Source organism: Oncorhynchus masou, chromosome 18, assembly GCF_036934945.1.
Source record: "Oncorhynchus masou masou isolate Uvic2021 chromosome 18, UVic_Omas_1.1, whole genome shotgun sequence".
Lineage (NCBI taxonomy): Eukaryota > Metazoa > Chordata > Actinopteri > Salmoniformes > Salmonidae > Oncorhynchus > Oncorhynchus masou.
In genome coordinates, this window is record NC_088229.1 from 29,754,688 (window position 1) to 29,781,902 (window position 27,215).

The 27,215-nt window shown below is 40.8% G+C and overlaps 1 protein-coding gene across 1 annotated transcript in view; it reads right to left on the reverse strand.

Moving 5' to 3' along the window:
- Positions 1-26,967, reverse strand: part of cntn3a.2 (contactin 3a, tandem duplicate 2) — a 69,826-nt gene extending 42,859 nt beyond the window's left edge. The window contains exons 1-14 of the mRNA XM_064922924.1: positions 26,540-26,967; positions 24,138-24,273; positions 23,855-23,990; positions 21,357-21,532; positions 21,074-21,169; positions 19,201-19,404; positions 18,026-18,128; positions 17,506-17,690; positions 10,056-10,192; positions 9,363-9,492; positions 9,066-9,216; positions 7,303-7,430; positions 3,412-3,581; positions 1,895-2,012 (exon numbers count right to left, since the gene is read on the reverse strand). Coding sequence (XP_064778996.1) covers positions 1,895-2,012; positions 3,412-3,581; positions 7,303-7,430; positions 9,066-9,216; positions 9,363-9,492; positions 10,056-10,192; positions 17,506-17,690; positions 18,026-18,128; positions 19,201-19,404; positions 21,074-21,169; positions 21,357-21,532; positions 23,855-23,990; positions 24,138-24,192 — 1,789 coding nt within the window. The 5' untranslated portion in view covers positions 24,193-24,273; positions 26,540-26,967. The remainder of the gene's footprint in view (positions 1-1,894; positions 2,013-3,411; positions 3,582-7,302; positions 7,431-9,065; positions 9,217-9,362; positions 9,493-10,055; positions 10,193-17,505; positions 17,691-18,025; positions 18,129-19,200; positions 19,405-21,073; positions 21,170-21,356; positions 21,533-23,854; positions 23,991-24,137; positions 24,274-26,539) is intronic.
- Between the last annotated feature and the right edge of the window lie 248 nt (positions 26,968-27,215).

The window sequence follows — 27,215 nt, forward strand, 5'->3', positions numbered from 1 at the left end:
GAATACTTGACTCAAGACATTTCAGCTTTTCATTGTTCATTAATTTGTAAACATTTTGAAAAACATAATTCCACTTTGACATTATGGGTTATTGTGTGTTCAGGCTGTAACACAACAAAATGTGAGAAAAAGGGGTGTGACTTCTGCCTGAAGGCACTGTATATTATTGTGTATTATCTTGTATTGGCCAGAGCCAAAATACAGAGAAAGATATGTCTCTTGCCCAAAGCTGTGCTGTAATGGAAAAAACACTATTAATAAGGAATAGGAAGCCACTTCAGGCATATACATTTTCCCCCTCTAATTCTCCTCTTCTCACTCATCAACAGTACTGTAGTAGTCACAGGGCTACATTAAAAGGTGAAAATGAAAGCCTTCGAGAACCCCCGTTTTAATTATTTAGTTTTATTATCCAACCAATTGGAGGGGCTGATGTTTAAAGCTCATCTGCTGTTTCCTGTTGTAATGAAGGTGTCAGTTCGCCAAAGCTAATACATAGACCACCAGCAGACAATGAGAGTAAGAACCACAGAATTAAATAGATATTTCATAATATCTACGCCAGGACCACTGACACTCCTCATTTGCTGGAATTTGAACAGAATTCTAAACAACATTTCAATTATTAGAGCATTTTGCCAGTGCAACACTTCATAAACATGATAAAGAACTGCAGACGTGACTTGATATTTAATCAAATAATGTATAATAGCTGTCAAAAGTTGTTGTGATTCGCTCGTTAACAATTTGAGTCGTGTCATATTGTGCAGTAATTGTATTAATGTTGTTTAACAACACCCACCTTTGTTCTTCAAAGCCTAAACACTGTACTGTAAATCTATGTTCTATAATAAAGACATGCTAAATATATTATATTTAGAATGTCAACATCAGCTTAATTTGTACGATATCGATCTATGTAAAACTCATTAGCTCTTTCCAATAAGAAGCTTTGATGTGTTGCCCTCATTAAAACCTATTAATGGAACCTACAATCAAGGATCAATTCTTTATCTCATTAATTATATATTCTTGGCAGGGCCGAGAGAATACTGTCAGAATCTCAGGGGCGTTAAAATAGTCTGAGATTAAAATGAACATACTAGATTTGCTTTGTTTTAGGCATCACTACAATGGGAATAAAAAAATGTCCCCTTTTTAATACAGTACACTGTATGGACATATTTCGGTATTTTACATTCACATCACATTTATGAAACACATTTATGAGTATTGCAGTATGATTCATACCAACCTTCATAAAAAAAAAAATTCAATATCATTAGTAAGAAGTTTTCTAAATAAAAGTCCCTTTTCATTTCAGAACTAAAAGGTATCAGTAACACTGAAATGGATCTTTATTTATCTATTGTACAACATACATTTGTACATACATTTGTGTGTTACCCTATGAATACATTTTTGTCAAAGAGCACGTTGTAAGCCCAAAATGACATTGACGATTGATGCTCCAGGACAGAACTCACTTTAGGCCCGGTAGGCCTACTTCCTTCAGATCCACCATCTACTGGATATTGTGACAGAAAAGTGATGTAATTCAATAAGATAATATTGATGACGACTCAATGTACAACCTAAGCTGACATTGGCAAAATTCTTGTCATTAATTTAATATAAATGTGTCATGTAGTCCTTAAAGGGCCTCTCTCTCAATAGTTAAGAATGCCTCCTGTGTGTCAGTTGTACGTTTCCCCCTAGCAACAACAGTTCAATTATATGATGCTATTCTATGTCTGTAATTAAGCGAACTACTATATTCCCCTGTAAACGGTGCTACTAAATGGGCCTTCAAACATACTCCCTCTGTGTTTACAGGAACTGACTCCAGTTATAATTAGTGAGTGGTAATTCTGCGAAAAGGAGGGTTTCTTACCTTTTACAATCAATATGGCCACTGCTGACAGGCTCTCCACGTCTGTGTCCACCACGCAGATGTACTTCCCGGCATGATTCAACTGGATGTTTCTGATCATCAGATCCCCAGCTGTTCTCTACAAAGGCAATCATAAGAAATCCCAAACAACCTGGGTAAGTAAAGGGCATTTGTAATGTAAACCCCTCCTATGTCTATGGGTCTTCGGGCAGTTTTCACCACTGTAATTTAAAAAAAAATAGGGCCCTGTAGATTTTCATTTCTGAAGACAACTGCCAGAAGCGAATGCTAAATTAAAGGTGGAATCCCTTCCTTTGGCTGTGGCGGAGGGATAGTGGCGAGGCTGATCTGGTTTAATTATGGAAATTCATTCCATGAAGTGGGCAAGTTAGTTGATAATCTCTTTGGACTTGGGGACATTATAGACATTTTTGAGGAGTGAATCTCATTAGTGATAAGAAAATTGTCAGTCACACACATATGCCGGATGTATAATCTCTCAGAATGTGTGGGTGTTCCATTTCATCCAGTAGTTTTTTTGTTGTAGTCTAGGCACTGCATGATGCCTTTTTACTCCACTGATATCCAATACAGTTGAAGATCTGTTACAAGACCTTGATCAGTGATCATTTTGCAGCTGAACATCAAAATATAAAATACAACAGAGGCAAAAGATTCATGTTAAGTTGAAAAACTCTGACACTGTAAAATGTACTTGAAACCAAAGATGCAGTAGAAAGTTTAATATGTTTTGATCATGCTAACTTAATAAATCATGTTGAGCTACTACTGACAAAATACAATTGGAACAATTGATTGAAGACTTATCAAAGACTGCTATTGAGTTTTTCAAATTAATGAGACAGACAGACAATGTCTAGTTTGATATTTGCGTGCGAAAATCGAGACTCAACAAGTGTTTTAATTACTTCCTGTAACTCCCGCGAGCATGCGGAAGATTCGGACAGAAGCCAATGGGAACATGCCGCTTTCTTATTTACATGAAAGTATAGCTATCAATTTTCAAGCTTCAGTGTACCTAGCACAAATTGGCTTGCACGGATATTGTGCAATAATGGGTATGTGCTATTGACCACAGTAACCAATCCAGAGCTACAACTAGCCAAAGGCCCTGCTCAAAAAATACTTTAAAGAATGCCTGCTTCCTTCCTTGAAGGATCTGATTGGATCACTCATCTGACATGGCTGGATTTTTATTTAAATATTAACCAGACAAGTCAATTGAGAACTAATTCTTATTTACAATGACAGCATGGCTGGATTGGTTAAGTTAAAGGTATGTGATAGAGCCATTGCTTACAGCAATCAATGTGTTAGAAAGAGTCTGTGCGTTTAAAAGTATTTGAACAGGGCCAAAGTCTCCCCTAAAAACAAATAGGGGAAATCAGGGGACACCACACCCTGGAGTTGAACAAATGTGACCGAATTGAGAAAGATATGCCAGATGTCCAAATGTTCAAAGAAATAGTGTAGAAGAAAGTGTGTCGGTCACTCACCCCTCCCACTAGCTCAAAATGTCTGTCTGTCTTGGTGATGAGCTGTCCGTTGAAAGCCCAGGTGAAGAAGACATCAAGGACAGGGTCACAGGCGATCTGGCAGGGCAGCACGATGCTCTCACCCACTATGATCTCCATGTCCACTGGCCCCTGAGTAATTCTTGTTGGATCTGTCCAAAATGTACAAACAATCCCACGCACAAAGCACCAGGGATGGGGTCAATTACATTTCAGTCAATTCAGGAAGTAAACTGAAAATTCCAATGTATGATCAAATGCTATTCGGTGAAGCTATTCTGTTTGTCTATATCTTGTTCAATAACAAGCAGGGTTGGGGAGTAACAGATTACATGTCATCCATTACATGTATGGGATTTTTTTTTAAACGGTAACTGTAATCTGTTACGTTAACAGCAAAAATATTGTAATCAGATTACAAATACTTTGGGAAAACTAAATAATTACTTCAAGGATTACTTTTAAATTCAGAAAGGATGTTTGCAAAAAATAAATCATTGACACTTCTCTGTTTTCTCAATGACATTCAAATCAGCATTGAAAAAAGGTTTAAGTTAGTTACACCTGAGCAAGTCTCACCACAAGTCAGAGACCACTATGATGACACACCAAATGTGTTTGATGGATCGCGGGAAAAGAGCAGGAATAGTATTTTGTAGGCTACAGTCCAAGCTTAGACTTCCAATGGTGCGACTACTGTCGGCATCCAAAGAATATCCAACTTGAATAAACGCTTGGATGTAAGGATGGCAGCAGTGGTTTAGTCTACAGCGATACAGATATCACTTATTATTGATATCTAAGTAGCTCATTGATGTGAATCACAATGCTGCTCTCTTATTTAGCTATTTGCATCTTACGGATTGTGGGTGTTGTGGATGGCTGTTAACAAATCTAAATGTGTATTTGAACCCAATAATAGTTAAATTCAAGAAGTATAAACTGCTTACCAATCATTGTTTTGAAACCTGTGGACAGCCAGTAAAAAATGCGCTCTTGCAACAGCTACATAGTGCAGATCCCAGCCTACATTAAAAACAGTTGACTTTGGTTTTTAATGTAAAGATATAATTTCATTGTATTATTATGTAGTAGTAGTAGAAAGCCATGGCTTAGCGATGGTTAACATAACCAACCCAATAAAGTAAAATGTAACATCCATATATGGCCAGTGTCACACCCTGACCTTAGTTAGTGTTCTTTGTTTTCCTTGTTATTTTGGTTAGGTCAGGGTGTGACATGGTCGATGTATGAGTTTGTCTTATCTAGGGGTTTTGTATGTTTATGGGGCTGTTTCCTTTCTAGGTGATTATGTAAGTCTATATTTGCCTAGATTGGTTCTCAATTAGAGGCAGGTGCTTATCGTTGTCTCTGATTGGGAACCATATTTAAGCAGCCATGTTCTTTAGGTATTTTGTGGGTGGTTGTCTTCTGTCTATGCACCAGATAGGGCAGTTGTGTTTTTCCACATTTGTTGTTTTGGTATTTTGTAGTGTTCACGTTTATAGTCTTTATTAAACATGTTGAACTCTAACCAAGCTGCGCTTTGGTCCGATCCTTCGTCCACAGAAGACAACCGTTACAGCTAGCTACATTGATTTATCCTGCAATAATTAAATTGGTAACATAAAATGTTGTGTTCTTCTAATGCCGCCTAAGGGGAAAGTAATCTAAAAGTAACTGAATGTAATCATATGTTACTGAGTTTTGGTAATCCAAAAGTTACATTACTGATTCCAATTTGACAGGTAACTAGTAACTAATGGATTACATTTAGAAAGTAACCTACTCAACCCTGAAACAAGGTAATTATGGATAGTGGAAATGTTACACTTGCTGTCATAAACAGACGGGTTATGTAAAGCAATAAGTCTTACAGTATTCAGGCAGAATTCTGGAAGTATTACAACAGATTAGCCAAGTAAAGGGTTATTAAACAGGCTTGTTACTAATAAGAGCTGATACTGTTTGCTGACATGACTGGAATAATCTTTGGTAATCCTGAAAGCAATTACAATACCCAGATAAATCCGATAAAAAAGCAGAGGTGATTTATACTTCGAGGTGGTGGGACTGTTATCCACGAGATGAGTTAACCCACAGACACATGCTTACACACACAGAGCACCTGCTGACCACACAATAAGGGCACACTGAGTTGCAACCACTACAGCCATTGTTTGTCGGAGGCCGCTGCGCTTCAAAAGTCAGGGCAATTAATTACTACCTTGCTCTATCTTGCTAAATAAAATCAATAAATCACGAAAGAATAAAGGGATAAGAAATGTATCACTATTGCAGGGATTGTATTTGGAGCCTCAGCATGAACAATGATATGTAAAAGATGTCTCATGATTCTCTATATGTATATCTATTCTCTGAATAAATCCTCGGAAAATGCAAATACCATTAGTATGGTTTAAAAATAAATGCAGTGTTTGGCAGCCAAATTATTTGACAGTTACCATTCGGCTCACCTGTTAACTCTGAGGGGTTGTTCTTTTGGCCCTGTACAGGGCCCGGGGAGTGGGGGCGGTACCCCCCCCTCTTATTTTTGTTTGAAAATTGACATATCATTTGAATGCTACAGCCCTTGTCTTTTTGGATATTTTACTCAAATCGTACTGCTGGAAATGTCATTACCTCCACCCCCACCACACCTCCCACAAAGGCCATAAATCATGAGCTATAGTCATATTCATAGAGTATGCTATGCAGATCAAGTCACCAAAAGTGAAAACATTTAGTATGCATGGTAAGTGTACACCCTGATGGTCAATATAAAGCAATGCATTTCCTTATCTAGCCATTTCCTTTGTATGCATCCTCCACATGCACCGTTGATCTATCTCACTAATATACAATAGGAAAAGTGAATGGGAAAATAGTTTGATGTTTTCTCACCTGTCTGTGTTTTACTTTAAAACACTGACCCAATAACTTGAAATGCCTGATTCCTATGGTCATGCTTGAAAATCTGTTCAGCCATTTTGGAACAGTGACTCACTACCCAAACCAGACACAACTGGTTTCAAGTGGCCAAGAGATGTCATGTGATCTCCTATTGCGCTCTCGTGGAGGAACTGGGCATCAGACAGGGGATATATTTGCATCAATGGATAGATAGAAACTAAAGCTTTCTCCTCATTTATGTATATCATTCTTGTAAGACAAAAGATTCCTATGAGACAAAAATGTATGTTGCACAAGCCCTGCACTTTCAAAATAGCTGTGTGCATGCTTAGAGTCCCATCATTTTATTTTACTAATCCTTTTGTAACATTAATTGGTGACATATTTTATTTAAAACCTAAACAAGTAGTCACAGTTATCTTTCTAACAGTACTAAGCATGTGTTTGTAGGAGTTATAGCTTTGAATCTGAAATGTACTTTGAGGGTAGTATATAATATTATGCATCGTTTAGAAAATGCCACCAGAGATCGTCAGAATTGAAGAGGTTAATAGTTGCATGAGCAACCAACAACCCCTCTAGAAATCGGCAATAAAAGCACATTTTTACAACTTTATTTCGGCTCAGGGTCATTTCATTTGTTCGAGTCAATTGGTTGGCTGCATCCAAGTATACAAAGATAAAGGAGTTTCACGAACACCTGTCCAATGTATTATTATACCTACTGCAAAATGTACAGTAGGGTGTACTCTACAGTAGGGAACACAGCTCAACGCAATGAACTTCTTATGACAAAAATAAACTGTGGGATGCAAGCCATGAATCTGGTAATGTTTTCTGCCCTCAAGTCTGAGCTCAGTATCAGAGAAGAGCTAGCTTAGCTCTTACCTTTGGTAACCCTTAGTTAGACAGAGTGTAGGTTTGGTTAGGATTAAACTACTGTGTAATGCAACACCTTACCTGTGATGAGGAGTCTTCCAGTGGTGCTGGAGGTCCCAAATTGGTTTCTGGCAAAGCAGGTGTAGCTGCCTGCATCATACTTGGTCACATTAGTGATTCTCAAAGTTCCACCTGGAGAGAGAGTGATTCTGTGGGGGTAGATGGAGAAACTGGTGACACGGGTAGAATCTGAACCCCAGTCTCCCATGGGAGAAACCGCCTTAACTGTTAGTCGAATAGGAAATTCCACCAGGGGCCGAGGCTGGCACTAGTATTAGTAGTGTTTATTAGGATCCCCAATTAGCTGCTGCCGAAGCAGCGGCCACTCTTATGGGGGTCCAAACATAAATCAAAACGCAACAAATAAAATACATAATATACAAAACACTACATGTACATCACAATTTAGTAACTTAGCAGATGCTCCCATCCAGAGCGACCCACATTCATCTCAAGATAGCCAGGCAAGACAACCTCGCATCACATATCACTACGTAATACAATACATAATACAATGCAAAATACAGTCCAAAATACATAAAAATGTCTGTGTGTCTATTCAAAGTCCCCATCGTGCCATATGGTGTTCTTCTGTTTTTTTTAAATCTTATTTTATTGCTAGCTTGAGTTATCTGGGGTGGCAGAGAGCCATGTTGTAATGGCTCTATTTAATACTGTGTGTTTCCAAGCTTCTATGCTTAGACCTGAAGACTGTGAAAAGGCCTCTGGTTCCATATCTTGTGTGGTAGAGATGAATGTCCAAACTGTTTAAGCAGACAGTTCGCGACCTTCAACACATCAACATCTCGCACAAAGACCAATAGTGATGCAGTCACTCTCTACCCAACTTTGAGCCAGAAGAGATAGACATGCATGTTTCAGCCAATCATCTGTCATTTGTGTCAGTGCCGAGCATGTTGAGTGCCCTTTCAAATAAGCATGCTGAAAGTCTGTTAATTTGTTTTCTGCAAAATAACATTGTATTTGGTAGAACAAAAAGTTTGCTAAGCGCTGGTAACAGACTGATTGGTCGGCTGTTTGAACCATTAAAGGGTGCTTTGCTATTCTCCCAGGCAGGGCTACCTCATTGGGATACCATAAGCCCGACTCATGTCCTCTACACTGGGTCATTTTCATTAAGGCATTGAACGGAAAACTTTTTAAAATGTTCTGTAATGGAAAATGAAAACAAAAATAAACATGACCCTGTTTACATTCAACTTGTCATGTGTTTAACCCTATCAACACCAGTGGGCAACAGTGCCTACAATTCTTTGAAATAAATCTACACACTGGTTAAACACTGGTTGAATCAATTTTGTTTCCACGTCATTTCAATGAAATTACATTGAACCAAAGTGGAATAGACAATTAATTGATGTCTGTGCCCAGTGGGTAAATTCTAACCCTTTGACCTTTAATTGTGTCTGTTATTTTGAACATTCTATTTAAACATTTTTAATGTACACAATCAGTTATGAAACTAATAGCAAGTCATTGACATTTAGATATTTTCTTGATATGATTTCAAATTATATAAGTAGAGATTATGTTTATGTAAACTCTTCCTTCTTTTCAGAGGTTGTATGTACTACCAAATAAAAATTACCAACTGAGAAATACATCCTATCTTGCAGAAATCAGTATCTTCTTGTACCTGTCTAAATAAGGCTAAAATAAATTAGGAACAGATCATCGTCTGATCAATGTAATATGAAGCACTAATATGGGTGGAGAAGAAAGTGGGAATCGAACCATATATAGAATGTACTGTGAGACGTTACCTGTCATTGGTGTGGATGGGTTGGTTGCCTTTCTTCCACAGGATGCTAGCGGTGGGGTAGGCTTGGGGCTTACACTCTAGAGTCACTATGGTGCCGGCCTTGGCTTTAAGCAGGGCTCTGAGCAGGTTACCAGTGAAGTCTGGAGAAGAGGCTGAAGGGACACAGGAAACGTAAAGAACATTATTATTGACCCCATTATTATCCAATCTTTCTAACCTTTCAAATAACAGTAATATGACCTTTTGGATTTGTTAGACAGTCACACAATGTTTAAGAAATGGATAAAAGCCACCATACCTAAGACCATGAGCTCAGTGCTGAAATAGATGACACCATATTTATTCTCAGCCACACACTGGTACATCCCGGCATCAGACAGGTTCAAAGACGAGATCAACAGGACCCCATTGTCAACGTAGACCCTCTCCTGACAAGGCACAAACAAGTGGCATGTGGAGTACAAGTAAATGTTAAGGTCATATGAACATAATATAATAAAACACACTTATCAAAGTAAAAATAACCATTAGGAGGATTTTGGTAAGGAGTCAAATTAAACAAAATATCCAGCTAATGTAAACAATAACAAAGTGGTAGAAAAGTGCATGTGCTAGAAACATCTAGATGCACTTCTCTGGGTGCTTAAGTTTGGTTTGCTGTCGTGTATTTTTCACAGTAGATTAACTCAATCCGCAGAAGCCTGAACATGGGCTATGAATAATGGAGAGTGTTTGCCTGTTCTCTTGAAATGGAGCAGCTTGTTGAGAGTCTGATACGCTATCTTTCTCTCACACACACACACAATATCTCTCTCCATGCACGCCCATGTCACAGGTGCAAAAGCAATGTTTCAATGTAAGAAAGGTGCCTGGATATTGCTTATACTCCTAAAAGTTGGATTCGATTGTGAAATGTTCAGTGTGCTAGCGCCTTCCTTTCTGTAAGACTGACAAAGAACTCATGAGAGATGGATGGGAAGGTGGGGTTTACCTCAGTGATCAGCACTTGACCATTTTTCAGCCAGTTGTAGGAGGGTTTGGGCTTCCCATTGGCCCTGCACTCCCAGTGAAGCCTCTCCTCTATGGCCAGGGCTGTGTCTCTCATGGTCTGAATCCACTGAGGTTTGGCTAAGAAAGATCCAAAATACTCCATGTCAATGACTGACTGCATATTAGTAGAGGGTTTTAAAGGGGAAGTCCTCTTACAGTTTTTCTCGACTGCTTGAACACTGTTAAGGAAACTGGGATCTTCGTGAGCAAAACTGGGATCCACATGGCCAAAACAATAACCTTTTTTTTTTACAGTTACTAATTTCTCATTGTTTATACACTAAATGCAAACGCTAAACACTTTTTTTTGCAAAACAGTAGACAAACCTCTACTGTATTTTTTATTTATTAAATTTATTTAACCCATATTTTACTAAGTAAGTTGACTGAGAACACATTCTCTTTTACAGCAACGACGTGGTGAAGAATTGCAAGGGAGAGGGGAGGGGATGAATGAGTCAACGGAAAGCTGTTGGTGATTAGCTGGCCATGATGGTATGAGGGCCAGATTGTACATTTTAGCCAGGACACCGGGGTTAACACCCCTACTCATACGATAAGTGCCACGGGATCTTTTGTGATCACAGAGAGTTAGGACATTCCGTTTAACATCCCATCCGAAAGCTGCACCCTACACAGGACAATGTCCCTTTCACTGCAAAGGGGCAGTATCTACTGTATCTGCTATCTTTAGTAACACAAACATGCACTTGGCTTCACAGTGAGGAACAATGTGCAATTCTCTGTTCAAACTGTGTCACCCTCTGTAAGCAGCGCTATCATGTACTTGAATGCACTAGAGATTAGGGAATTCTTACAGAGATGACACAAAGCTCTTCACCTGCAACGCTCCCAGACTGTAGAGATCATAATTCAAATCGGTTTCACAGCCAAACTCACCTCTGACCCATTCCCAGCACCAAACTGGGTTTCAAGGAGCTTTTGCAGAAAGTATTTTAACACCATTGTCACTTGTTAACATTCTGTCAACTCCAATTAGGAAAGTGTTATTTTGCCTCAGCCACGAGACCATGGGAAAGAAAGGGAGAGGAAGCAGAAGCAATCCAGGCATAAAAAAATGAAATAATTGAAGTAAAAGTATTGCCAAATATACTTCCAATGTGAGACTGTCTGGTCTGTCCCAACTGGAAATGTTTTCTACCAGAATAATAACTGAAAATCAAAAACAGAGTTGCCTGCAATGCTTACAGATAACAACAATGCACATTAAACAAACATATAAATGCAACAAGTGTTTGTCCCATGTTTCATGAGCTGAAATAAAATATCCCCGGAATGTTCCATACATCCCTGTTAGTGAGCATTTCTCCTTTGCCAAGATAATCCATCCACCTGACAGGTGTGGCATATCAAGAAGCTGATTAAACGGCATGATCATTACACAGGTGCAGCTTGTGCTGGGGATAATAAAAGGCCACTCTAAAATGTGCAGTTTTGTCACACAACACAATGCCACAGACTGCATGAATGTCCACCAGAGCTCTTGCCAGATAATTTAATGTTCATTTATCTACCATAAGCTTCCTCCAATGTAGTTTTTGAGAATTTGGCAGTTATTTGAACCGATCTCACAACCGCAGACCACGTGTCACCACGCCAGCACAGGACCTCCACATCCGGTATCTTCACCTGCGGGATTATCTGCGACCAGCCACCCGGACAGCTGATGAAACTGTGGGTTTGTACAACCGAAGAATTCTGCACAAACTGTCAAAAACCGTCTCAGGAACCTCATCTGTCATCACCATGGTCTTGAACTGACTGTAGTTCGTCGTCGTAACCAACTTCAGTGGGAAAATGTTCATCTTCGATGGCCACTGGCATGCTGGAGAAGTGTGCTCTTCACGGATGAATCCCAGTTTCAATTGTACAAGGCAGATTGCAGACAGTCTATGGAGTTGTGTGGGCGAGCGGTTTACTGATGTCAACATTGTGAAAAAAGTGCCCCATGTCACGCCCTGGTCTATATTTATTATGTTTATCTTCATTTATTGGGTCAGGCCAGGGTGTGACATGGGTTTATTTGTGGTTGTTTCATCTTGGGGTTGTGTGGGGTGTATAGCATAGTCATTGGCTGCCTGAGGCGGTTCTCAATCAGTCAGGTGATTATCGTTGTCTCTGATTGGGAACCATATTTAGGTAGCCATATTCTTTGTGTGTTTCGTGGGTGATTGTCCTTAGTGTCCTTGTTCCTGTCTCTATGTTAGTTTACACTACTATAGGCTGTTTCGATTTTCGTTACGTTCTTTTTGTTTTGTAGTATTTGTATTGATTCGTGTTTTACGTTTTCATTAAACATGGATCGCAATCTACACGCTGCATTTTGGTCCGACTCTCCTTCGCCTACAGAAAACCATTACAGAATCACCCACCACAAACGCACCAAGCAACGTGTCAACAGGCAGGTGCAGCAAAGAGAGGAATGGACATGGGAGGACGAATTGTTCGGAGAAGGACCCTGGGATCAGCCTGGAGAATATCGCCGCCCCAAAGAAGAACTGGAGGCGGCGAGAGCTGAGAGACGCTGGTATGAGGAGGCAGCGCGGCGACGCGGATGGAAGCCTGAGAGTCAGCCCCAAAAATTTGTTGGGGGGGGTGCTCAAGGAGAGTGTGGCAGAGTCAGGAGTCAGACCTGAGCCCACTCTCCTTGTTTATCGTGAGGAGCCAAGGAGGAGACCAGAACCGGTGTTGGAGGTGAGCGAAGCAGAGACTGTGAAGGAGTTAATGGGGAAATTGGAGGAGAGAGAAATGAGGGAGTTGCTGTGTTGGTGCTTTTTGCATGGAATTCGCCCGACGGAACGGGTCAGGGATTTGATGGCACCTGGGTCAGCGCTCCATACTCGTCCTGAGGTGCGTGTTAGTCGGCTGGTGAAGTTGGTGCCAGCCTCACGCACCAGGCCTCCTGTGCACATCCCTAGCCTTGCACGTCCTGTGCCAACACTGCTCTCAAGATCTCCAGTACGCCTTCACGGTCTAGCCCATCCTGTGCCACCTCCACACACCAGCCCTCCGGTGGTAGCTCCCCGCACCAGGCTTCCTGTGCGTGTCATCGGCCCAGTACCACCAGTGCCAGCACCACGCATCAGGCCTACAGTGCGCCTCGCCTCTCCTGCGCTGCCGGAGCCTTCCGCCTGTTCAGCGCTGTCGGAGCCTTCCTCCTCTACAGCGCTGCTGGAGTCTCCCGCCTGTTTAGCGCAGCCAGAGACTTCCTCCTCTCCTGCGCTGCTGGAGTCTCCCGTCTGTTTAGAGCAGCCAGAGCCTTCCTGCTCTACATCGCTGCTGGAGTCTCCCGCCTGTTTAGCGCAGCCCGAGCTGTCAGTCTGCATAGAGCAGCCAGAGCTGTCAGTCTACATGGAGCAGCCAGAGCTGTCAGTCTGCATGGAGCAGCCAGAGCTGTCAGTCTACATGGAGCAGCCAGAGCTGTCAGTCTACATGGAGTAGCCAGAGCTGTCAGTCTACATGGAGCAGCCAGAGCTGTTCCAGATCTGCCAGTCAGCCAGACTCTTCCGGATCTGCCAGTCAGCCAGACTCTTCCGGATCTGCCAGTCAGCCAGACTCTTCCGGATCTGCCAGTCAGCCAGACTCTTCCGGATCTGCCAGTCAGCCAGACTCTTCCGGATCTGCCAGTCAGCCAGACTCTTCCAGATCTGCCAGTCAACCAGATTCTTCCAGATCTGCCAGTCAACCAGACTCTTCCAGATCTGCCAGTCAGCCAGGATCTGCCAGAACTGTCAACCAGCCAAGATCTGCCGGATCCAAATACCTGGCTGAGCTTCCTCTCAGTGCTGGGCTTCCTCTCAGTGCTGGGCTTCCTCTCAGTGCCGGGCTTCCTCTCAGTGCCGGGCTTCCTCTCAGTGCCGGGCTTCCTCTCAGTGCTGCCCCTCAGTCCCGAGCTGTCTCTGCCCCGAGCTGCCCCTCTGTCCCGAGCTGCCCCTCTGTCCCGAGCTGCCCCTCTGTCCCGAGCTGCCCCTCTGTCCCGAGCTGCCCTTCAGTCCCGAACTGCCCCTCAGTCCCGAGCTGCCCCTCAGTCCAGTGGGATTCTGGGTGAGGACTACTAGGCCATGGTCGGCGGCGAAGGTGGACTATCCTAGGACGCGAGGAGGGGGGACAAAGACATTTATAGAGTGGGTTCCACGTCCCGCGCCGGAGCCGCCACCATGGACAGACGCCCACCGGACCCTCCCTATTGCCGATGTGCGTCCGGGAGTCCGCACCTTAGGGGGTGGGGGGTTCTGTCACGCCCTGGTCTATATTTATTATGTTTATCTTCATTTATTGGGTCAGGCCAGGGTGTGACATGGGTTTATTTGTGGTGTTTTTGTCTTGGGGTTGTGTGGGTGTATAGCATAGTCATTGGCTGCCTGAAATCAGAGTCAGGTGATTATCGTTGTCTCTGATTGGGAACCATATTTAGGTAGCCATATTCTTTGTGTGTTTCGTGGGTGATTGTCCTTAGTGTCCTTGTTCCTGTCTCTATGTTAGTTTACACTACTATAGGCTGTTTCGATTTTCGTTACGTTCTTTTTGTTTTGTAGTATTTGTATTGATTCGTGTTTTATATTTTCATTAAACATGGATCGCAATCTACACGCTGCATTTTGGTCCGACTCTCCTTTGCCTACAGAAAACCGTTACACCCCATTGTGACGGGAGGGGGGTTATGGTATCGGCAGGCATAAGCTACAGACAAAGAACACAACTGCATTTTATCAATGGCAATTTGAATGCACAGAGATATCGTGACGAGATCCTGATGCCTATTGTCGTGCCATTCATCTGCCGCCATCACCCATGTCACAAGGATCTGTACACAATTCCTGGAAGCTGAAAATGTCCCAGTTCTTCCATGGCCTGCATACTCACCAGACATATCACCCATTGAGCATGTTTGGGATGCTCTGGATTGACATGTACAACAACGTGTTCCAGTTCCCGCCAATATCCATCAACTTCGCACAGCCATTGAAGAGGAGTGGGACAACATTCCACAGGCCACAATCAAATCAAATTTTATTGGTCACATACACATGGTTAGCAGATGTTAATGCAAGTGTAGCAAAATGCTTGTGCTTCTAGTTCCAACCGTGCAGTAATATCTAACAAGTAATGTAACAATTTCACAATAACTACCTTATACACACACGTGTAAAGGAATGAATAGCCTGATCAACTCCATTTGAAGGAGATGTTGCACTGCATAATACTGACTGGTTTTCTGATCCACGCCCCTACTTAAAAAAAAGGTATCTGTGACCAACAGATGCATATCTGTATTCCCAGTCATGTGAAATCCATAGATTAGGGCCTAATTCATTGATTTCAATTGATGGATCTCCTTATATGAACTGTAACTCAGTCAAATCTTTGAAATGGTTGAATGTTGCATTTATATTTTTGTTCAGTGTAAAATCAATAAACAAACAATATATTATTACATTATAATACCAACAGTGGCTGTACTTTGCCAATGAGTAGTAGCAACAGTAATATAATGATGGCATGAGAGCCTGTGCATTATCTTGAATATAGCACAGCTTTCATAATGACCAATAGTGTGTGTTCATGGTTGTAAAATGTAGTGAACATTTTACACATGGATAAATCCATCCCTCTTGAAAGTAGGATGGTATGCTTGTTGTATTTGATGTCCTAACAAATGATTGCTGACCAAATATGGATTGTTTTTACTGTTGCATGTATTTTTGTCCTTTTGAATTGTGATGGGCCTGTTATCTGGACCTCTGGCAGTCTCTATGGGGGTACCACAGGGTTCAATTCTCGGGCCGACTCTTTTCCCTGTATATATCAACGATGTCGCTCTTGCTGCGGGTGATTCCCTGATCCACCTCTACACAAACAACACCCTTTCGTTATACATCTGGCCCTTCTTTGGACACTGTGTTAACAAACCTCCAAACGAGCTTCAATGCCATACAACATTCCTTCCGTGGTCTCCAACTGCTCTTAAACGCTAGTAAAACTAAATGCATGCTTTTCAGCCATTCGCTGCCCGCACCCGCCCGACTTGCATTACTACTCTGGACGGTTCTGACTTAGAATATGTGGACAACTACAAATACCTAGGTGTCTGCCTAGACTGTAAACTCTCCTTCCAGACTCACATTAAACATCTCCAATCCAAAATTGAATATAGAATCGGCTTGCTATCCCGCACCAAAGTGTCCTTCACTCAAGCCGCCAAACATACCCTAGTGAAATTCACTATCCAACCGATCCTCGACTTCGATGATGTAATTTACAAAATAGCAAACTGGATATAGTATATCACAGTGCCATCCGTTTTGTCACCAAAGCCCCATCACTGCGACCTGTATGCTCTAATTGGCTGGCCCTTGCTACATATTCGTCGCCAGACGCACTGGCTCCAGGTCATCTATAAGTCTTTGGTAGGCAAAGCTCTGCCTTATCTCAGCTCACTGGTCACGATAACATCATCCCCAAAACCAACACCCCCATTGGCTGCCTTTTCTTCCAGTTCTCTGCTGCCAGTGACTGGAGACATCAGCTAAAATAGCTAAACGATCACTGCAGCTGTACATAGCCCATCTGTAAATAGCCCATCCAATCTACCTACCTCATCCCCATATTGTTTTTATTACCATTTTTGCTCTTTTGCACACCAGTATTTCTACTTGCACATCATCATCTGCACATCTATCACTCCAGTGTTAATTTGCTAAATTGTAATTACTTGCTACTATGGCCTATTTATTGCCTTACCTCCTCACGCCATTTGCACACACTGTATATAGACTTTCTATTTTTTCCTATTGCGTTTTTGACTGTACGCTTGTGTAACAGTGTAACTTTTGTCCGTCCCCTCACCCATACCCAGGCTTGAACCAGGGACCCTCTGCACACATCAACAACTGACACCCACGAAGCATTGTTACGCATCGCTCCACAAAAGCCCCGGCCTTTGCAGAGCTAGGGGAACCACTACTACAAGGTCTCAGAGCAAGTGACGTCACTGATTGAAATGCTATTAGCGCGCACCACCGCTAACTAGCTAGCCATTTCACATCGGTTACACTTGTTTATTCCAAGTGTAACTCTGTGTTGTTGTTTGTGTCGCACTGCTTTGCTTTATCTTGGCTAGGTAGCAGTTGTAAATGAGAACTTGTCCTCAACTAGCCTACCTGGTTAAATAAAGGTGAAATAAAATGTTTTTGTTTTTGTTTTTTTAAATGTCGGTCTTGTTTTGTAACTTTATTGTACATATAATTTTCATTATCTATTGCTGCACTTGCCTCTAGCCACTTATCAGGCTGTCATTGTAAAAAGGAGTGTTTTTAACCGACTCGCCTGATGGTTAAAATTATATTTGCGATCCCACAGGGTGACAGTACCATGGAAGGCCAATCGGCCTGTAGCGATGTTCTTCCCCATCTTGTTTTCAGCCACACACTCATAGCCCCCCGTGTCGTCTTGTTGGAAGCTGGGGATCTCCAAGACGGCATTGGAGTACTTCATCTTCACTTTGCTGGGGAACGGGATTCCATTAGCCCTCTTCCAGGTAATCTCAGGGACAGGGCTAGGAAAGACATAAAGCAAAACATGTTAGAGATCTAGAGTTTCGACTCCACATCTTCTCTGTTAGACCATATCTAACGAGATTTTATGCAACTCATTTTTGTATTCTATCCATTAAATAAAGAAAGTCATTTGAAGAAAGTATGCATGTGGCCCTTCACAAACTGACGTTGACAATCATTGCATTCAAAGGCTGTTCTGACGAATAATAGAGCGATGCCACAGTTGAACAAACATAATTGCCCTAGTGACACTTCTCTATAAAAATCCCAAAATGCTTTAAGTGAGTGAAAGAAGAGGGAAGATTGAAAACATGCTCCAAGAAATACAGCTTACTTCCCAAGAGCAAAACACTCCAGCGTAACCACTGATCCTTTTGCTGCTGGTACGGTGTCGGGGAAATGAACTTCTATTTTCGGCTCGTATTCTCCCATTACTCCTATGACGTACAAGTACAAGTAGTTGTTGTTCATGCTTCCATTATTCATGACATACAAGCTATGCTACCTTGCATTGTGAGGCCCAACAAAAGCATTGTAAAACTAACAGAACTAAACTACTACTCCACTTAAAGGTACACTATGCAGAAATTACTCCATAATTTCCTGGTTGCAGAAATTCTAATAGTTCACCTAATTTCAGTTTATGTGACAAATCAAGCAAGTATAGCGTAGATAATCATTGTACCATCTAAACTGCTGTGAAATATATTTTCCATAAGCAAAAATATTGTATTTTCTGCTGTTTGAAACTGGTGTGCAAAAACAAAAGTAAAAGAGGCAAAAATGACACTTAAGAACAGGAAGCATAGAAACATAGGACGACAGATCTACAAATTCTTACACTTGTTTTTAATGAATTTGTCAGGGTCGCCCTAAAAAGTTACATATTGCAGCTTTAAGCATGCATTCGAGGGAGAGTAGCGAAATAACAGCATCAAATAATTTAAAGCCTCCGTTCCTGGGTGGAATACACTAAGGTTATCTCTTGAGGGTCTGGCTGATTTTGAATGTATGGTTAATATTTAAATGTTTAATTTAACCCAAAGGCAGTGTTTACTTTCTGCAAAAGCGTGAAGAGCTGCAGAGATACTGTAGCTATAAGGAACAGTTCATTGGATTCCTCCAAGTACAGGCAGTTGTTTAAAAAGCAGAGTAAGAAAATAAGGCACCTGGATCATCGGTGATAAAGGCTCCATAGTGCTATAATGAACATGGCCTGGCAACTAAACAATGCATATCAGGTAATAACAATGTTAGCTTATACGAAGGAGGTATACTGTACATAACGCCTTTATGAAACCAGTCATGACACCTTCATGAATGTCGCCGTATCATTCAACCCACATTCATAACACATTTATTCAACATCATGTTTAAGGTGTCTTCAAAATAAAAGTCAATTTTTATTATACTACAAAATGTCATCTGGCTCAATGAATGCCTACCATGAATGCCTACTATCTGTATGTTATGAATCATTATGCAAGGTCTTCTGATGAATAAGCTTACCGTCTTTCCTCAGGACCAGAGATGTGGGTGAGCTGTGAACTTTGCCCTTTGTGATGCTGTTCATCACCACACAGGTATAGTTGCCCACATCTGAGGGCTCCACTTTGGCAATGTACAGGTTGCCAGTCTCCTGAGATACGAAGCGCCGGTTGTCTTGCTGGACGAAGTATGGGTATTCATTGAAGACCCATGAATAACTAAGGTCTAGAAAGGGAAATGAGGGGGAGATTTAGCCAATTACTGATATGACGTAACATTCAAAACTTGAAACCAAGAACACAAATGCTGCATTTATACAGGCAGCCCAGTTCTGATCTTTTGCCCAATTGGCAAAGATCTGATGTGATTTGTCAAAACACCAATACCCTATGAAAGTGACGCTAATTGTTACTTCTGGGATCCTCGTTTTGTAGGCTAAGAATGGGCTTCAAAAAATGCATTCTCAAATCCATGAAAACGTGGTAATTTAAGATATATATTAAAATGTATATGTGTTTAGAAAAAAAAATCTACGAATTGGACGCCCAAGAAAAAGCATGAAGCCAAAAAGTTACAACTCTTTAATTTGAACTACAGACATAAACAACAACTGCTTAAAGGTGTTTCGACAGCTTGCCAGAATTCAGAAACATATATTTTTTTTACATTTTCAAAAAGTACTTGGTGGCAACATTCACAAAAAAAGCATAATCTATTATGAAACACATCAAATTGCCTGTAGCTAACGGGTTCTTACCATCCTGTAGGTCCTCAGCTTGAGCAGGCGCGCTCCAGCATGCTAACAACGCTGCAACACTTTTCTAATTTTCAACGATGTGTCTTACTTCTTGAGATTCAAATATTTTAATGAAAGGCATTGGGTGTGAGTAAATCAGTAAACAAATACGATTATAATTGTATATATCTTAAATGACTGTATTTTCATACATTTTATGATATAATCTTGAAAAGACCCGGGAGATGACCTGATCCGGATGTAAGACTTCACATTCACAGGTTAATAGTGTAGAAAAGATCTGAATTGGGCCACTTATGTAAACACAGCCATAAAGGCAATGTGTCTTTGTGATGGATTTAATTTGGATTTGATTTGTGTATAAAGGGTGACATAAGCACTCCCTCTATAGGGTTTATAGCCAAATGTGACATAGTGCACTATGTCAATTTCCCAAAATGCTTTATAAAGGGTGGTATAACCCCTTATACCTGGCGTCACGTGTTTTGAGCAAAGCTCCCAAAGGGATGGAGAAGACAAAAGGGATGTGTCATGAGACAACCCCTACCATCAAATGACTTCTTCCTCAGTGCTAACACCTACGCACAGTCAACATCCATATACCTACACACTGCTCTCAGATGTTATATATGTTAAATATGTTATATTTATGTTATCTATATATTAAAGTAAATAAATTGCATTCTTAATGTAAACACTACTCATATTTCAGAGCGCACGGTAAGTTTTGAAAAGACACCAAGACTTACTTTGTAGAATCTACAGACTAATCGTTGTAGTGGAGACCTGGGTAACAACAAAATCTCACAGACGTTCCAACTTTATTTAAATATTTCTTAATTCCCCCAAAACAACCTTTGTATGGATTTTATTAGAGGAAGATCGAAAACATCATGACTATCTTTAGGCCAAACTGGTGTGGAATTGACCTATATGTAACGATTTGGACATGAAGCATTTCTGACTATTTGAGTTTTGTGCTATCAGTTGAAATAATTGCACCAAAAGCACTGATTCAATTGTAATATGACTGCAAAATCATGCTTAAGTAGTAGTGCTAAAGTATAGTTGAAATGCCGCGTGGATTCATATAGGACTGTCAAGTGTCAAAAGAAGATAACAAAAGTAATTCAATACCTCCTGAGGACATGGGTGTTCCACAGAGTAACACAACTCCTTGTCCTTCTCGAACTGACACCGCACTTCTTGTGTGGAGTTTAAAATGATCCAAGTCTAGAAGAGAAACAGGTCAATTTATGACATCTAAGAATATAAATACAGCACTGATGACACTCATTTCCCCCTATGAACCACCTGCATGTAAAGCATTATAATGCATTTATAAGGTATGGTGACAATGTAATAATGCAATATAATGCAGTGTGACAGGAGGCAGTATTATGGCCTGTTCTTAACTTACAGGCAAACTGTAGGCTTGCTCTTCTGCTGAGAACGGCTCCTATTGTGTTATAGGCTGTACACTGATACCTTCCCCCATCCTGGTAGCGGTCCAGACTTCTTATGATGAGGTTGCCCCCAGACAACCGACGCCGGTGGTCCAACTCCAGATTTATGAGAGTTCCATTCAGTGACCATCTGTGAGGGCAGAAATACCATCAGCTGCTGGCAATATTCACAAAACATCTCTATCTATTTACCACAGTGGATTTATGGGAGCAAATTGAGCACTAAAACTCAATAAAGGCAACAACCGTTATTTGGACGGTACTAAAAGTTTATTGTTATTCTGAGGTCAATGATAAAAAATAACATATACAGGTAGGTACGGTTTAGGGTTGTTTGTTGCTTTTTACTGTGCATGAGTCTTTACTATGTCAATATTTGAAGTACATACCAATATCCATAACCATTTATAACAATTTGTAAATCTTCAACCTAAGCTAAATAAGAAGAATGCCTGTTGAGATAAGTCATTGTCCCAGGCCATCTACTTTGTAGGTCCAGCTGTATCCCACAATCCCAAATGAAATGCTAAGAACCATATCATTACCAGATTTGTGTTATCCTTTCCATTCAATTGGACACATACTGTATACTGTAGTTGGACCTACACAACGGATGGCAAGGGAATGTGGACTCATCTTGACAGACTTATTTTGGAGTTTGAAGATATCCGACAAACTTAAATTGTGTGTCATGTCCTTTTAATAATATGCAAATGCATTCATAATATTTAGTGTCATTACAGTTTTACGGTTGATATGGATATCCCATCCACTTAAGACAAACTCTCAAATACATTGTTTCCACTCTCCACCGAGGCCTAATAGTCAAAAATGCACATACTATAGTCACAAACAGTAGCACCTTGTTCTTTTTCGATTGGTATAATATGCTCAGTTCTTCTCTCTCTAAACAAGAACATTAGCACCATGAAACACCACAGCAGGTGCAAACTCACACTACCCACACAGCAATGCTTTCACACATTCCTTTCATTGCACCCTTTCTGCATTCTCATAGAAAAGAGGACAATAATCAAAGCTGGTATCAAGTCCAAGGAAAATGTTAACGTCATTCACTTCCTAAATCTCGCAAATCTCAGTTTTGGAATATACTGACTTTATTACCAAAGTTATCCTACTTACACTTTTTATTCAATTTTGGGACTACAATTGATGTTTATGACTACTGGTGACGCCACATAAACCGTTTTTTAACCAGAAAAGTAATTTAAAAAAATAGGTCATAGTATTTGAGAGGTAAAGCACCTTGAAACTCAGTCCATCAATCCCGCTACTATATCATGGCAATTAATTGATAGGATTTGATGACCTGAGGCTCTTGCCAAACAGGGGAAGGTAGAGGATCTTATTAGATCCCAGACGGTGACTTGTGGCATATATAAAGGCTGTTAAATTAAGCTGTGAGCTGTTATGAATGCTTATAGCAAGTAAGTTATAATGCACTATGGGGTGAAGCCCCCACAGCACTAAACATGTGCCATAAAAGCATATTAGTCTATTCATAATGCATTATAAACAGCATGGTTACATTACTTGTTATTATTTTTCTATTTTTCTAAATAAATTATTTCTGCATTGTTTGGAAGTAAGCATTTCCATGTTAGTCTATATCTGTCGTTTACGAAGCATGTGACAAATATAATTGGATTTGAATTATGTAGTTCAGTTTCTCTTTATCTCATATAATAAACACTGTTTACATGTTCATTGATTATATGAGTCCAAATATGCAGCACAAGACCAATGTATTTTTGTGTTTTACCTCAGAAACCCTGTTCCCTTTTTGGGGGTATGAGAGCATGAGTGGCAGGAGTGAGAGAGAAAGCAAGAGAGAGAGAGAGAGTGCGAGAGAAGATAAAATGGAGGGAGCAGTGTATTCCATTTACACTTCAAGAGAGGAGCTGAGGAGGTGTTGAGGGCATGTGGTGCAGAGCACAGCAAGCCTGAAGAGATGCAATGCTAAACACGCTCGTCTCGCCTTTAATCAGAAAATGGAAATACCTCATCTTAGCTGGGGAGATACCAACCAGATGTGATTATGAACGTAGTGTGAGCTCAATACCACTTTTATTCTTCTCATTTACACCGGCTGTGCTGGAGTAGTGTGGACGACACAGCAAAGACAGTTGACAGTCAATGCATCTTTTTGTTTTTGTTTGCGCGACTGTTTTTTTCCCAAACTCTGTAAAATAACAACAAGCTATTAATTTGAAAAGCATGAGCAGGGGAGAAGCGCCACATAAACCTGACCCATTAAAGTCCCTGATCGGCCAGACAGTCAAAGCACCTAATTTCACAGGTGTAAATTAGTTGCTGATTGAAAAGCAAAGATGAAAACCAGTAGACCCCGCGGCACTGGTGTAAAATGTAGTCATAGTTGTAGTCGTAGTCATATAGAAATTCAAACCAGGTGAGTAAGTCAGAATCCTACCTGTATTGAGGAGGGGGAATTCCTTTAGCGTCACATGTAAGAGTGGCCTCCTCTTCCATAGAATCAACAGGGATAAACAAGTCACCGGGTTCCATCCTCCATCTTGGACCATGGAATGATCCACTGTCCAAACATTCTGGGGAAGACATACTCTTCAATGTAGCAGAACGTTTAACTCATATATTCTGGCTGTGACATGAGCTCCAGCTTTTTTGGATGTCACACTCAAATCGTAAATGTCCCTACAAAAGAATCATTAAACATAAAAAAAAACGAATTCTACCTGCGAGACAGTCGATGATTGATAGCAGAAGAAGCTGTTTCCATGGTAACGTCATCTTTGGCAGGGAAGGACGAATAAGACTTTCATTCAATAAGCTCTAAACGACACTCTTTTCTCCGGAACAGACAGGCCTGACCTGTAGGAGACAGTCATTATAGCAAAAACACCAAACTCAGCATACATGTCACCTCATGAAAACTTCAAATATACTGTATCTTTTTTCGTGCTTAGCCATAATTTGGACAGGCAGTGAAGACGGATATGGAATTGACATAGGCAACATAGAAATATTGAGCGACGGAATGTTGGGACTGAATGTGGGAACCGTCCATTTCTCTTAACCATGTTTTTTTTTCAATATCCAGTTTCAACATTCCCATTGAGCAACAGCATTAATGAATCCTGAGTATTCTGAAATGGAAACAAACAATACAAGCGAGCTAGGGAGCACTCATTGGCATATGGGACAAGACAGACGCCAATCTATTAGGAGAACAACTGTTGACCCAGCTCCATCTTTCACAGAGACAAATCTATCCTCTCAGGCCCAAGGAGCCTGGACCTGTGAATTGGGTGCCATCCAATCAATTAGTCTCACCGACACCAGCATGTCTTGCCACATGCTGAGGGAATCTAGAGAGCTTGATGAGAAATCCATTCCCCACAGGTACATGATCAAGGGCGAGTGGCTGGTCATTGAGTGGTCTGCATTGCAATACTAAGGTTAATTGCAGTAGAGCAGTGATTCCCAAATACAAATAAACTAGACACAAATAAACTGAAGAATGAAACACACACATGTGATACCACACAAATGCCCTCTCTCTCTCTCTCTCTCTCTCTCTCTCTCTCTCTCACACACACACACACACAAACACACACACAGATTCAAACATGATGTACACCTCATTTAAGGTATAATCCTCAGGCTAGTCTGCTTTAGTGGTGTAGTTATATGGGCTAATTGTGTGCTGGCTGCTGTAATGTCAGATTTGTAAGGTCTCAGGGAGTATTTCCTCCAGGCTTTCATGTTTACTGGGTCTTTTCTCCTGCTGGAAGTCTCCTAAATTGGATTTTCCACGCCTTCTCATAAAGAATTCTGCATGCTTCACCTCTCCAGTAGGTCTACAGTACAGCCTTGCAAACTGTATAGGCTTCACTGTGGGCTGACGATTGTTGTGTGATAGGAGTTGTGTAAAATAAGTTATTTGAAACCTGAGCTGCTCAATAAACGGTTTCATCTGTTTGGTCGCCATACATAGAACTCACATCATGTGACACCACATGTGCTGGTGATAAATAAGCCAAAAAACTGTAGCATGATGAATGACAGATGATAAGGAGTTGTGTCACTTCCTGTATCACAGCAATTGAAACCCATAAAAGAAGCACATCTCCCTCTCTTCTACTCTGTATCTGCAAGTAACCAAATACCACAGCATTTCAACAGCAAGGCAACCCAAACTGACCACATCTGCATTCATAACAATAATAGGACTTCCCACTGACTTAGTCAATAGAATAATATGCATATTACTTGATTATTGTTTTAGTTCCCCAAGCATGAACAGACAGACTCATTCATTCAGAGCCATACCTTGACAGGTTAGTCAGAATCTCTCTGCATAGAGAAATATTCAAGATACTGAACTAATAGGCACCCACCCACCTCTCATCGTTTGTCCCTTGAAAAATGTATAATTGAGCAGCAGCTCATTGGAAACACCTATTTGGTTATATCATGGCAATGCAAGGAATTTTCAATGCACATGCAGCTTTGAGTGCAACCCCCCATTAGGCCTATGTACAATTTTACATCTATGCTTTGTTACATTTGAAACGGTAAAATTAGATGTGATATCAATAGATGTTGATAACACCTATGGGTTCTATAGGAAGGACAAAGAGATGTGAAAGATGAGGTAAGAAATATACAAGAACTCATTTAACTGACAAACAAGCATTAGGCTGGCTATATGTCAAATAGCTTCAGAAATGAACTGCACAAAACAACAAATGTGTATCAATGGCAAACACATCGTGAGTGCTTGCAGTTTCTGCGAGTAGCCTAGGCTATATGTTCCTCAATCCTCAATCAACGTTAATCAAACCAAACACACAAACCATTATATGTCCAATATCTATTATTAATATTATGTTACTGTTATATCGAGTTTATAATTGAGAGGAAACACCTCATGTCAAAGCCTATAGGCATATGTCTTTGGTAGATAGATGCCCACCAAGAAAACGAATTAGGCTACCAATCAAAGAACAATTTATTGTAAGTAAATTGTATTGTCACCATTGCCATCATAATGTAAATCCAGCCACACATTGTTTCAGTGAATTTTCAGTTTCAATGGCATGGCCACACATGCCAAGCTTGATCATTTCCTTACCTAGCGGCCGTTTTCTCCTTATCTTGAAATATATTCAGACCAGCAGTGCACTAATTCAATTATTTTAGCCATAATAAATAGTTGACCCGACGCGTTTTCCACCGATTTATGTCGGAAACACAAGCTCGTTCATACAGGTTAAACCGAAACACTGGTCAGTCAGTGTAAGAAAAAACAGTCAGTGTAAGAAAAAACAGGCAATGAACGAAGGCACTAAATAGGCAAGCGTCTCATAGCCTACGTCGTTTTCTCTTTCCCAAAAACAACACCCACACAGTTTGCTCATGAATCAAAACGGCAACCGTAAGAAAGATGAGCACAAACGCAGACCTGTCTCCGAGCCACATTCATGTTGGCAGATTATGTTAAAAATAGTATTTTGCGGAAGTCTCCGTATTCCCTGTGAAGTAGCTAAAGCAGACGATAGAAGCAGAAAAGATGGAAAGGTATGGCAGACGCACCTGCCGAAGCCAAATAACTGCGCCAGTCTTCGCCAGAGATCTGAGCAGACAGAAAAACTGTGGGACATCACTGCGTAAAAATGATCAGGATATCAAAATGTATTGATAGGATTATAAAAATGTATATGTTGATAACTGCACTTTCAGCCTGGTCTCAGAAGAGTAGATAACATAGTAAACGTACATTTGGACCCTCAAATTAGTACGTTAGCCTA